The following is a 13,438-nucleotide window of genomic DNA, read 5'->3' as shown; positions in this document are numbered from 1 at the left end:
TGACCTCTCAACTACTAAATGGAGGAGGTGAGTGATGGCATCAGAAGAAAGTGCAATGAAATCAGGGATAACACTTAGAACGAGGGATAAGATAATTAGATAACAATCATTTTCTATACCTTCCCTTCTAATATATTTCCCTTGCTACAGACCTAATTTTCTTCGATTTGTCATTAGCTGTTAATGAGTGCCCAGTGGAACAAAACAGTTTCCATTGCTGGAAAACTCTGCTTATTTTATATGCCTCTGGAAGATTCCTCATGAACATTAGTCTCTAAGAAATTATGTTTTAAACACATGTTACGTAATTACATTATGTTTTAAATACCTTATTTGCCTCAGTGTTTTCCAAGCTTATTTGGTAATGCTACTGTAAAAAAATTGCAAATGCTTAGGGTAAGAATGAGGCCAATAGAACACGTTATGTTGTTTCTTAAAAAAAAAAAAAAAAATCAAAAAATGTGTCTTCATAGTATAAATTTTGAAATTTCAGAAAAATATGAAAAAAACATTCAACACTCCATGAATACCACCATTCACATAAATCCACTATTATTATCTTGATATATTCTATTATATTAACATCTTTTTTTCTATTCAAATATACACTTAATGATTATTCTCAAACTACATCCTCAATCAGTTAAGTACAATGTCAGTGACAAGGAATAGACTCCTTTGACCTTTTAAAGTATGTCTTTCACTACAGCTCACCAGGAATTGAGTGGCACGTGAACTTATTCTTTAAGATAGATGGTTTATAATCTGGAGTGCAAAGTTCAAAATAGGCAGAGGATTGTTGTAAATGAACTTAGGAAAATTGTAAATAGTGGTTAACTTGCTTTTTTGGTAAAGAAATGGTAGTTTGAAATCAAGACCTCTTCAGGTCTAGGATCAGGCTTAAATGGAAGATGTGCTTATATGCATGTGTTTTGTGCTGTGATCCAAGGGAATTGTTAAAGAACATTCTCTTTCCCAATTCTGGGAAAATTTAGTCATACCTTTACTCTCCCCTTCAATTTGAAATCCCCATGGGGTGGGAGGAGGTAATATATGTATGTAAATTATTTATTATTTAAGGAACACTAGAACATTGGAATATAATCCTGTGCTCTAATACCAGATTTTACCAACTTAGCACTGAACTCTAAAGTATTATTAGGAATGCCTAGAAAGGACTCAGTGACTTTCTATGGATCACATGAGGAAATGTCAAGATAATTTTATGCTTCAAAATATTATGTTTAAGAGCATACAACATGAGTCAGGAACTTCTAATAAAATTCAACTAGAATGATTTTACACCTAGCCAAAGTTAAACATGAATGAACCTGTAATATAGATAAGAAATTGTCTGAAAATGAAAATCATTTAAAATAATTTGATGGAAGACATGTGCAAAGAACAAATTAATCAGCACATTTTTTCAATCAAATATATCCTTTATAATCTTTTTCCTGTCCAATGTAAAAAGAAAAAAAATCAACATATTCTTTAAAATTAGTGTAAATGTATATACATGTTCAAGTTTCAAGGGATAAACATGGAATAGAGTTATGTAAAATGGGATCATGATGATGATGATTTGGGAATATCTTAAAATAGTACATCAATGTAAATGAAGTTTTTTATGACAAATAAATCAATTAAAATCAGTCTTTAAACAAGCACAGCCTTCAAAAATACATTACATATATGAATTGCACACTGTATTACGTATTTCATAACTACTAGGCAGTAGTATATCTGTTCTTACTGGGGATTTCTTACAATGTTGATAACCTGCTGATAAGTATTGAAATAACAGATGTTTTGAAGTGATAATTTGAAAAATATGATTAGTGCTTGAAGTAGAAATTAGAAAGCAGTGTTGTATAGTAAGTAGTAAGCACATTGGATTAAGAGTCCAACACTCAAATTTTAACTGTGATTTTCCTGGAGAACATGCTGTGTGATTTAGATACTATCCTTTTATCTCTCTAAGTCTTTTTTCTCACTTTTTCAACAAAGAAATAATACCTGCACAGTCAATTACACTGCATTGAAGTGAGGGTCAAATAAGATTGTGATGTCAAAAACACTTTGAGATGTATTTGTTGGATGCATTGATTTAGTCAACAGATGTTTATTGAGCATTTTCTATGTGCAGGACAGGTACTGTTCTAGGTAATACATTGGTGAACAAAAGTGCAAATATTCCTGCTCTTCTATAGCATATCTCATAGTCTTCAGAAAAATATGTTATAGATAGATTAGAAACAGATTAGGTAGGTAGGTAGAGAGAGAGAGAGAGAGAGAGAGAGAGAGAGGATAGATAGATAGATAGATAGATAGATAGATAGATAGATAGATAGATAGATAGATATCGGGTATATAGTTATGTCCAAACACATACATACAAATTATACTAATGAATTTCAGATCACTATGAATGCCCTGAAAGAATGTCTTTTGAAGAGAGGACTTTGAATGAGACCTAAAAGATGAGAAAACTTCAGGGATGAGGCGATCCCGGGGAGGACATATCAAGGAGCAGAAAGAACAAGATCAAAGGTAAGTGTGTTATGTTTAAGAAACAGAAAGTTTAATATGTCTGCAGCCTGGTGTTGCTCACGATCACTCTAGAGGCAAGTAGGGCCACCCCCTAAAGAGCTTCGTGCATTTCACTAAGCAGTTGACCTTTATTCTAATGCAAAAAGAATCCTTTGGGTAATGAAGTGAAATTATGTCACTTGCAGTTTAAGAAGATAGTTGGTACTGTGTGAACAATAAATTGTAAAAGTGTACAAGAAAAAGTGAAGAGGGAATCAACAGTGAAGAATTATAAGTGGTCTTTTATTAGGAATGCCTATTATGACAATTTATTTAATATGGCATTGGCCATATTTTCACTGGAAATGCTCTCTACTGAGGAACTCAGGGTAATATTCACTAAGCCCAGTTCCATGGACTTGTAACTTATGAAGGAGGTTACTCACTCACTACCTACTTTAAGCTACTTTGTGTCTATTAGTGCACAGAGACAGTCACTGTATGGAGACTAAATGGAGGCACATTAGTCATCATAATAACCTATATCTTTAAATTCCACTTTGAAATGATTGTCTTTGGAACTTGAAAATATCCTGGGCTCTGTACATCAATATCAACGTAGGCTCCTGGATTGAAGGATGGCTCAGCTCCATGCCAGTCTTCCTGGAACATTGTTTTTGTTCCGTCCTTCATTTCCATCCCTTAATTCTTTAGAAAAGTTGGCAACTTTCCCTAGTTGGTATGTTGAGCTACTTAATTCTGTATGTGCTCAGCTACTAAAGATGGATGGAGGATAGAGACTCATATGTCAAGGTGCCTAAGTAGTCCCTGAGCCTTTGTTTTTTCGGATTCCAAGAACTCAGATGATAAAAACATCTCCCAGGAAAAACAGGTAAATTTTATTATGGCAGACATTTATCTCATCTCCACTGAGAATTTCCCTCCTTCCCTCCTTACTTATGGGTAGTTTCTATTGACAGAGGGCTAACCTTTAGAGAATGGTGTGATTGCTGTGTTGGAGGAATGGGTTTCTTTTGATCTAGGTCAAGTCTGGATCAAAATTCTATAACCTGCCGTAGCTTCGAGGCAAGATACTTCTTGTTCCCATTATAACATTTTAGTTATGTGAGAATAATAATAGGACAGTCTTAGAGGGATGTGGCATCCACTTTGTGTCCTCTTAAATTTTCCAAAATGGCAGAGTCCATGATTATTAACAATGAGATTTTCATCTCAAAAGCACTACATTATTTTTCAAATAAAGACTTCAGATTTTACATGAACAAAGGAATCATGTATAGAAAACACTTAAAAAATAATTCAACATTGGTTCCAGAATCAAGATGAGAAGTGGAAACTAATGAAAGGTTAAAAGTAGCTGCACTAAAAAGTCATCTGTAGCTGTTTACTAAACATTTGTCCTTTATAACATGAGCATCATCTCAGTGGCTATATTTTATCTTAGGAAATTCTTGTCATTGAGCAGATAGATGATTTATATACACCAGGAATAGATAAGAGTAGAAAGTTTCTAAACATGCTGGAACATTCCTTTGGGCGTTTGGTTGGATTCATTAGATGAGCTGGCTTCATGAGCTGACTGGCGATCTCAGCCAGTAAAGGTTAAAAGGTACTGTCTGTTCATTTTAACAATTCCTCTTGGGTTTTTGGTAACTGCTTTTTCACTGAAATTCAACTGAATTATAGAATGTCTAGATATAGTATTTCTGTGGAAATGGATTGCATTATGCCTAAGTCTGAGCATCTGCTACACACCTTGCATTAAAAATGCCAGATAAAAACTACAGCCAATTCAAAACGAAGGTTTCCACAGTAGGATTTCAAAAGATAATAATAAAAGCCATTATCTGGAAAAGTAAATATGTTAACAACAACAACAAATATTGGATGAATCTAACCTTTTTAACATTCTGGATATTGTCAGTAAGTTAGACACTTTTATTTTGTTGAAAGCTATTGCATTGTGACAGAAATAGCTTATCCTCTAAATTTTTGAAATTCTAGCTTTTTAGTGTAAAATATGTGTTTTAACTTTAGTTGAACATGAATAAAACAGTTGCCTCTAATCTCAGTGTCACACAACATACAAAGAATGATAATAAAAGTTCACATGAGTACCATATTTCTTAGAATCTTGAGCTAGACCAAACTGAATTTTTAAAAAAGATTAAACTATACTGCTTTCCCTATCCCCTAGTTACTTAAACTTTAAAAGTTGCACAAAATTTCACAACATTTAGTTCACTCCCCCCATTCCCCCCTCCATCCCCCCCAGCACTTAGTTTTCCACCTTCATTTATTATGTTGATGTAAAGAAACAAAAACCAAGATCCTAAGCTAATTCCCAGGGAGCCCACACCACCTTGCCAGATGCGTACATATGCAACCCCGTTACCTTACTTAGTTAGAGATGTGTATATCTTAAAGCTGATATCTTTTGCAATAATTGGGCTAAAGAAAATCTAAAAGGCATAAAAAATCCAAAATTTGGAAAATTATGAAAATAAGGGGAAAATCGGCTTTGAAGCATAGATTGTGTGTTAAATATACTACTGGTAAAATACTTGGAGAGAAACCCTGGTTACATTCCAGTTACAGATACTTATCTAACTGATGCCGTCAATTAAGTAAAATCTAAAAACAAACAAAAGCCCCCAAATCTATAATACTTACAGGAAAAAGAAGAAAATATTAACTAAATATCTGTTAAGGGTCTAGTAGGGATGAATAAAGTCCATTCTTTTACCTATATTCATTCCTACCTACCTATTTGCTTATCTACTTTTCCTCCCACCCATCTGGGTTTGTCACATGATAAATACACATTAATCTATTTTCCTTTGCTTTCTTTATCTATATGGTTTGATGATAAAATCTTTGAGAGGTATTCATCATCCTACATATTATTTATTGACATTAAACTTAAGACATTATTTAGAAATTTTAACAATTTCAGGAAATACCATTAGCAGGGAGAGAGAGGGTGCAAAGTTCTGTATTTTGTTTAATGTGGCTTAACCAAAATCTCATACCTTTGGCACTATCCTGGTTGAGCTCCATTTCAAAATGGTTTCACCCTAATGTGTTTTTCAAGGAGTGAAATAAAATTGTTTCTAGAAGAAAAGGTCTTTTATAAGCTAGATGCGTGAGAATGAACCTGTGAAGATGGTAAACTCTCAGCTAGGTGGCATGTCTCAGACGATGAACTGTCTGACATCACCCTGGCTCACCCTGGGATTTTGTCATATCATCAATAAAGAGTAGGCTACATGTGTGATGGGGCAAACAGGAAGGGAACAATGTCACTGGAAGGGCATTACTTGTCATTAAAAACCCGACATCTTCCTTCAGAATAAAATGTTGGATCTGTTTGAGTTGTTTTTCTCCCTCTCCCAGAGTGCAGGGCAAGCCCCTGTGATGGTGGCTGAACTACAACCAGATGGGTGCCTTTGCAAGGGAGTATCATTTCATTTTTTAGGAAGATGGAGAAAATTCATGTTTTTCTTTATTTTATTATATTCAAAGTCAATAAGGAGAAACCTTGGGAAATGAATTTTCTCAGAAAGTTTTTGGTTTGTTCCTGATTGTAAATGAAAAGAGGAATCTTGATTCATTGAGCACCTGAGCCTACCATCCTTGTAACACAGATCCCTCTCCTTTACCAGTTTCTCTGACATTTTCTTTCTTGTCATTCTTTCTGGCTTTTACCTTCTTCCTTTCCCCAATCATTTTCTTCTTCTATACTTCTATATGTGCTTTACAAGAAGAGCCTTTCAAAAACATTCTTCAGCCCCTGGCTACAAGAAAGAAGTAGCCTTCTCCACCTAGCCCTCAAAGAAAGAGATTTTAAATGAGAATGAATTCTACAACTACTGAGAATTTTGATTTTGATTTTTCTGGCTACTGATTATATCAATTCAATTCTATTTAAAGATTTCTTCATTAACTTTGTACTTTAAAATATGAATACAGTCAACTTATTTTTCTCTTTGCATTCCTGAATAGAGTATATTAAATCATTAGAATTCCACACGTTCTATTCCTTTTGATCTTCTGTATCTCAATGAATAAATAAATAAAATGAAAAAAGAAAAGAAAGAAAAAATCCAGGATATCTTTTTTTAAAAAATATTATCCTTTTATTTTCATTTTCTCAGGATTGCTCTTGGCTGTGAAAAGGTAGCCTTTTAAATAGTGTTATAATCTGCAAACTGATTTCTATCATCTGTATGAACCAAGTTATATATTTTGTTTCCTAGTTATTGGACCCAAGGTGTATGTCTCCAGAGATTAATGCTAAACCTTCTGATGCAGTATGTGTTTCTGAAAAAGAGGTCATGATGAATTTGCACATACAAGAATTTCTTACATTAGTCTCAAGTCTCAGCTTATCACATTTTTGTATTTTCTGAGGACATTTGGAACAAAATATCCCTGCCTTCTGCACAATGTTGTTATTTTTAAAAAAGCAGACTTTTGTCATAATAAAGAAGAGAGTGGGTCCCTGTCTCTTGCAAGAGTAGGTTATCCCAGCTGTGATCATAAGCCTACTAAGAGGAAACTTTTACTCCTGATAAACTAATGATAATCTTTCAAGTATTTCTTCTACATGCTCTTTTCATCTGAAAGCAAGTGAATCATGTTAAAAAAATAAATAAAGGGTACATTTTTGCAATGGGGATCTACTGGAATGCATGTCATACTTATGAGAAATCTGTGGTAAAGAAATGAAATTAAATAATTCTACAGAGAAATACATACTAGTTCATTTTAATTTATAGAACCCAGAAATAATGGTGTTAACATTTTTCTCTAATTCTGTAGCTAGTTATGTTTTTTAGAAATCTAAAAACTATGTTTAATATTTTAAGATGTAGTTGTCAAAAGATAGATATTCTCAAAATGTACTTAAAATGTTAATGACTGGAGATATATGTAATAAGTGAATACCATTATATCCCTTAAGGCTAAAAAATGCATTCCAAAAAAATAGTAAAAATTAAGTTAGTCAGTATTGAAGCTTTTTGTAAATGTCATATTCATCAGATTGAATTACAGTAATTCACAGGATACATACAATAGAAAGAGAGGAAAATGTTTGAGCTACTTTTTAAGTTGTTTTAATGTCTATTATATCCTCAAAATCACTATTTCCAGGAATCATAAATATCAGAAAAATCATCTTTAGCAAAGATTAAAGCACATTCATTATTTTCAATTTTCCCCGATCCCTTGAATTTCCATTACTATAGCATATTTTATCCATTTCAGTTAAAAAGAATATACCTTGACTGTATTTAGCCGACTATCTCTGTTCTTCAAATACATGCCTGTTATTATTTGGGGGGATTCAATAGATAATAAAAGTAAATTCTACTAAAATAGCAATGTTACATTATGAATTAATATAGTTATTTCTGTTAATAAATCTACCATTACCTCAAGTCTTGAAAATCAGCTTTTCAATCCATTCTTAGTCTATATATATATACATCCTTAATATCTGTGGCTCTCCCAAGACCTAGGTGTATAGATGAGAGGTAGGTAAAATGCTTCCTGCTTACACTAAATTTGATTTATATATATTTATTAAAGAGTTATTATATATAATTAGGTGTAAGTGAGCAGCCATGACCTTGTTACCAGTGCTCCAAAGAACAGCCACACCACTGATCATTAAAGGTGTATGTGTGTGTGTGTAAAATTCTTTAAAAAACTGATAACTATGCACAGAGCTTACCGCAGACACTCATATTCACATGTTAACCATTACATGGGAATTCTTAAACTAGAATAAGGACAAGTTTTTCTAGGTGTGTTGTAAAATTCTGCTGATTTTGTAAGGATTGATGTAGAGTAGGAAGGAGAATAAGAAATCAGATGCATGCCCCTTAGTACTTTAGAAAGTCTTGCTTTTCAGAAGTTATATCAGTGTCCTGACTGGGTCTTCTTTTCCTGCACGCCTCCCATACTTGCAGTCTTTCGCATTTATTTCAGATTTTATGACTCAAGAACAGTTTTTCTGAAGCCAATTCAGATTTTTAGATACACACTGACATAAAATTAATACATCACATACTCAATTATGCATTCCATTTTGTGACCAATACGTTTTGTTCCTAAAGTCTTTTCCTAAGAAGGTAGTAAAGGAAAAACTAGGTGGAATAAAAACCTGAAGGAATTTATATAGCATGTCCTAGAATGAATATTTATAATTGATAAGAAAGGACACCTGGCAAGATCTTTGACAGGTATTTGTGTCGTGTCTTGGACAAAGCAGTTCCCCTTAAACCTCTGAGACACTAATGGCGTTTAGCAGCCTCAAAAGAGATCTATGGTCCCCATCACGTGATTACGCTACCCTATGTATTTAAAAAATAATGATAATAAATTAACTCTAAACCTATGCTACCATTCAGTTTTCAAAGCAAAATTTGAATTCTTAAACTTCTTATTATTTGCGTATCTTTGCTGTCTAAATGAAGAAGAGATAACTTAATACTGCCATTTAATTGTAGTTTAAATATTATTATTAAATAGTTTCTACAAATGCTTTGGAGAAGGTGCAGCGTAAGCTATAGTTGGGAATCCTAGATTCTGACCTTGGTTTCCTGTGTGACTTTGAACGATAATTTATTTCCTTCATTCACTTGATTTACTCTGAGGACAGTATTTTGTTTTGGCCTCATTAGTCTTTGTTTAACTAAATAAGTTAGGTTGATTATCTTATTCAAGAGTTATTCAAGTAAGTATGTAATGTCTAACACTATTTACTCTTATCGTTATAAATATTGTATTAAGTGCTATCTTCTTCTTAAGTAAAAATTTATTAGTATAAGCCCTTTATTTTAATTGGCTATCATTAAAATTTATTAGTATAACCAATTAACTATACCAATACAAAGAAAAAATACATTTTTACTGCAGAAAGTAAGGGTTTAAGTACAAATGCATGGTTTAAAAAAATCTAACTCATTTACCATTTATCTTAGAGGTGGTGGTAATCTAATGCATCATAGTGGATCAGTAAGTAGTATTTTGAAATAAATGTTTAGAGCAGTAGATTCAGGGATAGTCTACTTGAATTTAAGGCTGACATAGTATTGCAGAATGAAGTAGATGCAGTCTTTGCTCTGGAAAGAAGGATATCACCCCATGTTTTCTCTGTCAAGTTAAAGTAACATATCTTTCATGTCATTATGAGAAGTTGGTATGGGTATGTTCACGTAACTACCATGGTAAATAGAATTAGCATTGAGGAATCTATTAAAAATAGGATTAGTCATTAAAATAAATGCTGCTCTTCTTATTACTTTACCATTTATTCAGAAGGAAAGCCAGGCTTTCATAATAAGGGTTTAATATTGTTCTCTAAAATAAAAATAATAATGTGACTGACCTCCCAATCCCGGTCTTAGGCGATTGTCATAACCGTCCAGGAGTCGGTCCAAAATCCTGGTGAAGACAGTTGTATTGTCTTTAAGTTCGTCTTGTAATGAGGGTTGTCCATCGCTGAAAAAGCATAAAGGGAGGCGAGAACTGTATTACACATTTCTACTAAAACCTTTTTTTCCCAAATAAAGCCTTCCCCAGATTCCCCCTCCTTCCTTTCTTTAAATCTTAATTTGAAAATTCCTTCTGGTTAAGTAAAAAAAAAAAAAAGTCGTATTTTAATTCTGAACATTTTCTCATATTTGTTCTCACACGTGATAAGCTCTTTATTCTAATATTTCTAACTATGGAAGGAAAATTACAGGAAATGAGGTTTGTCTCTTTACATTTGTAATTCTCAGCATGTACACAATGCTATAATGCATGTTTTCTGTTTTGCTTTTTATTTGGGGGGAAAGCAAGAACAGTAATGTATACTGTAAAAAAAAAAAAAAAGAATCCGGGAAACTTCTACAAAAAAAAAATATATATATACTTTGGTGCTACCAAAGTAATTAATAGTTTTATTTTCATTTAATTTAACATGTAGCAGAAGCCTAAGATTTCATCTACCAACATCCCTTCCTTTACCATTTCATATGCATATAAATCTGTGTTTTGCTTTTTTGATGTTCTTTCAAGATATTAAGATGAAAAAAGTAGATAAAACTTGATTTTTAGGATAGTTATATTTTTACATCAGTGTGCAATTTCCATTCACCTTAAGGTTTATGAATCTATTTTTATAATTTGTCTATTCAAACCTCTAATTAATGCAATTTTTGTCATTTCTGGTCTTCGAAGTAAAACATACCTTGAAAAAGATATGATTCAATGTCCTTAACTTATGGTTTATTAAACTGTAGTACAGGATTAGTGTTTTCTTTATGAAAATGCATCTATTTGTGAGCAGAGCTTGAATTAGAACCCAGTTTTCTTCACATTTTAGTCTAAAACTTTATTTCTAGTTATCTAGTTTATTTCTACTTATCTTTCTAGTTAAAGGTACAGTTTTCACTCCTTACCATTACTAGTCTTTGAGTTTCAACCACATAGTGACTACACTTCAAATAGTGTGTATTTCTTACATCAATCGCATTATTATCTATGCTCCTTGAATCATATTTTATATAATGATTAGGATGACACCTCCAAAATCCCGTGAGAGAAGAGTTTTCTATTTTAGGATGGATCACACTCACTGATTTATTTCAATGATAGCTCTGACCTTGAGTAAAAATAATGAATGTAGAGTGTAAACTAAGAAACTGCACCAAATACCACTTTCATACTTTCTATTTTATATGCTTTGGCTTCACTCTAGTGTGTTTATATTACTGATCAATCTAGAAAAAGAGTAACATTTGAAACCAAGCTTCACTAATTTGACAGGAGCAAGAAATATAACCCAAATATCATTTAAAAAACAAATACTTCTGTTTAGGTAACTTATTTTATATCAGCAACATGTAATGGTCATTTTTTTCCTGATAAATTTTTAGTTAATAAAATTATTATAACTAAAAACTATTCATGATATTAAATATATGAACTGTAACTATATGAAACAATTTTTCGTTCTCCTAAATTAAACATCAATATCATGCAGATTGAGGGTTTACTTTCCTTCGGCAAAATGAAACATCTTAGTAGTTTTTGAAATCAAATTTTCAATGAGCTTTGTGTCTTCTAGGATGTCTCATTAGTAGTTGACAGCAGTAAAGAAAAAACAGTTTTATGAATGCAGTTATTTATAAAAAGTCTGTCACAAAACCAACTGCCATACATGCATCTTTCAAGGATATCGGAAGGTCATCTTGATAAAGATGGAAAAAGAAATGTTAGCACACCTTAAGTTATAAGGAAGGCCTGATGGAGTAGTTTAAGGAAGAAAGCAATATAATAAAAAGGGGGAGAGGATGAGATGGGGTGACATGACAGAGCACAATTAGATTGTTAATATGATTCTTAGAATATACAGTTACCTGTTATACTTGCCTGCATTCCCTTTGTTTTTACAGCTTATGTCAAATTCAGGAAATGCTTTTTTTCCCCCTGGTTTTATCTTATAAATTTTGTTTTCACCAATTGTTTGCATTAGAATACAAGTTCCAAGAGATATTTCCCCTCTCCCAGAAAACCACTCTGCTATCCCAATTGTAATGGTAATTTTTTTAATGTGATTTTCTAATTAGGTTATTCTTCATCTTTACTTCTAATTTACTATGCCCAATTATAATTGTCAGAGAATAGCCCTAGGATAAAATTTTTTTATTTGCTGTTAAACACCCATGCCAATGTAATGTTTCCTAAATTAAATATATAATTTGAAGAGAAATGTCAGTTACAGTACCTGATTTTGATTCCATATGAACCAGTATATAATAAAACACTGTGCACTAACTCCATCTACAGGTCATTACAATAGTAACACTTCATATAATTTTTCTAAAACAGTAAAAAACATTTAACTCCTCAGATTAAAAGTATCTGGCAATAAAGCATTTCCTGTTCATCTGACAGTCATTATTTACCACACACAATAGCAAAAAATAAAAACAGACAACTTTTCAATTAAAAAAAATCCTCTTAAATTTGTATCTTCCCAGACTATTCCATCTCTCTGCCTTAACTCATAAGGGTTCGCTTTCCATTATATTTTGATGAATCTTAGGTTTTTACATTATGTGTAAGACTTTCTTATGGGCCACAGGAGCAGGCTACACAAGAAATATACAGACAGATAAAGAAGAATCTGAAATATTTGGTCATTTATATTGTTGCTACTCTAATATGTTTATATGCTTGATTGGATCATTAGCAAATATTTTGAATACAGTTAAGTATACTATTAAATTCCTCTTATAACTTGTTTCCATAGTTGTTATACTTAAATACAGAAGTTCAATTTTACATAATATTCTTAAATATTTCTCTGGCCTATTTTTTCCTCTACTGGTTATATAAATAATGTTTTCAAAACATAATATGTACAGGCATTTTAGAGACTTAATAACTTTCCAATTACAAATATTATTTTAAACTTTTAACTTCCTTATAGTCACAAGTTACTCTGTGATTTTTACAATTGGCTAAAATTGTTCTTGTTGAAAAAGCGACTCACATAGTATGCAGACACAAATTGGGTAACTTTTCTATGAATTAGGAAACCGCAGGTTTTGTTCAGTTACAACTGAACAGTGAAAAGTTCAGTTTAAGACTTAAATGTTGATACATTAAACATTAATATATCCCTCAACAAAAGCGTGCTAAGTGTATTCTAACTAACACAAATAAAATGATTATTTTTTCATACTGCTCTTCGTTACTCTTAGCTGGAATTTTATTGCAGTTAAGTTTTTTGAATTCCCTTAGTCATGAATTCATCCAACGGCAATTTTCTTCCCCCTAAAAGAATAAATGAAAAGTTACAGAAATTCTCATGCAGATTTAA

At 32.2% G+C, this 13,438-nt stretch overlaps 1 protein-coding gene across 1 annotated transcript in view; it reads right to left on the bottom strand.

The window, feature by feature from the left end:
• GABRA1 (gamma-aminobutyric acid type A receptor subunit alpha1) overlaps nucleotides 1–13,438 on the bottom strand; it is a 52,947-nt gene that overhangs the window by 36,363 nt on the left and 3,146 nt on the right. The window contains exon 3 of the mRNA XM_019740787.2: nucleotides 9,953–10,065. Coding sequence (XP_019596346.1) covers nucleotides 9,953–10,065 — 113 coding nt within the window. The remainder of the gene's footprint in view (nucleotides 1–9,952; nucleotides 10,066–13,438) is intronic.

Source organism: Rhinolophus sinicus, linkage group LG10 (genome assembly GCF_036562045.2).
Source record: "Rhinolophus sinicus isolate RSC01 linkage group LG10, ASM3656204v1, whole genome shotgun sequence".
Lineage (NCBI taxonomy): Eukaryota > Metazoa > Chordata > Mammalia > Chiroptera > Rhinolophidae > Rhinolophus > Rhinolophus sinicus.
This window is presented reverse-complemented; position numbering and strand designations above follow the sequence as displayed.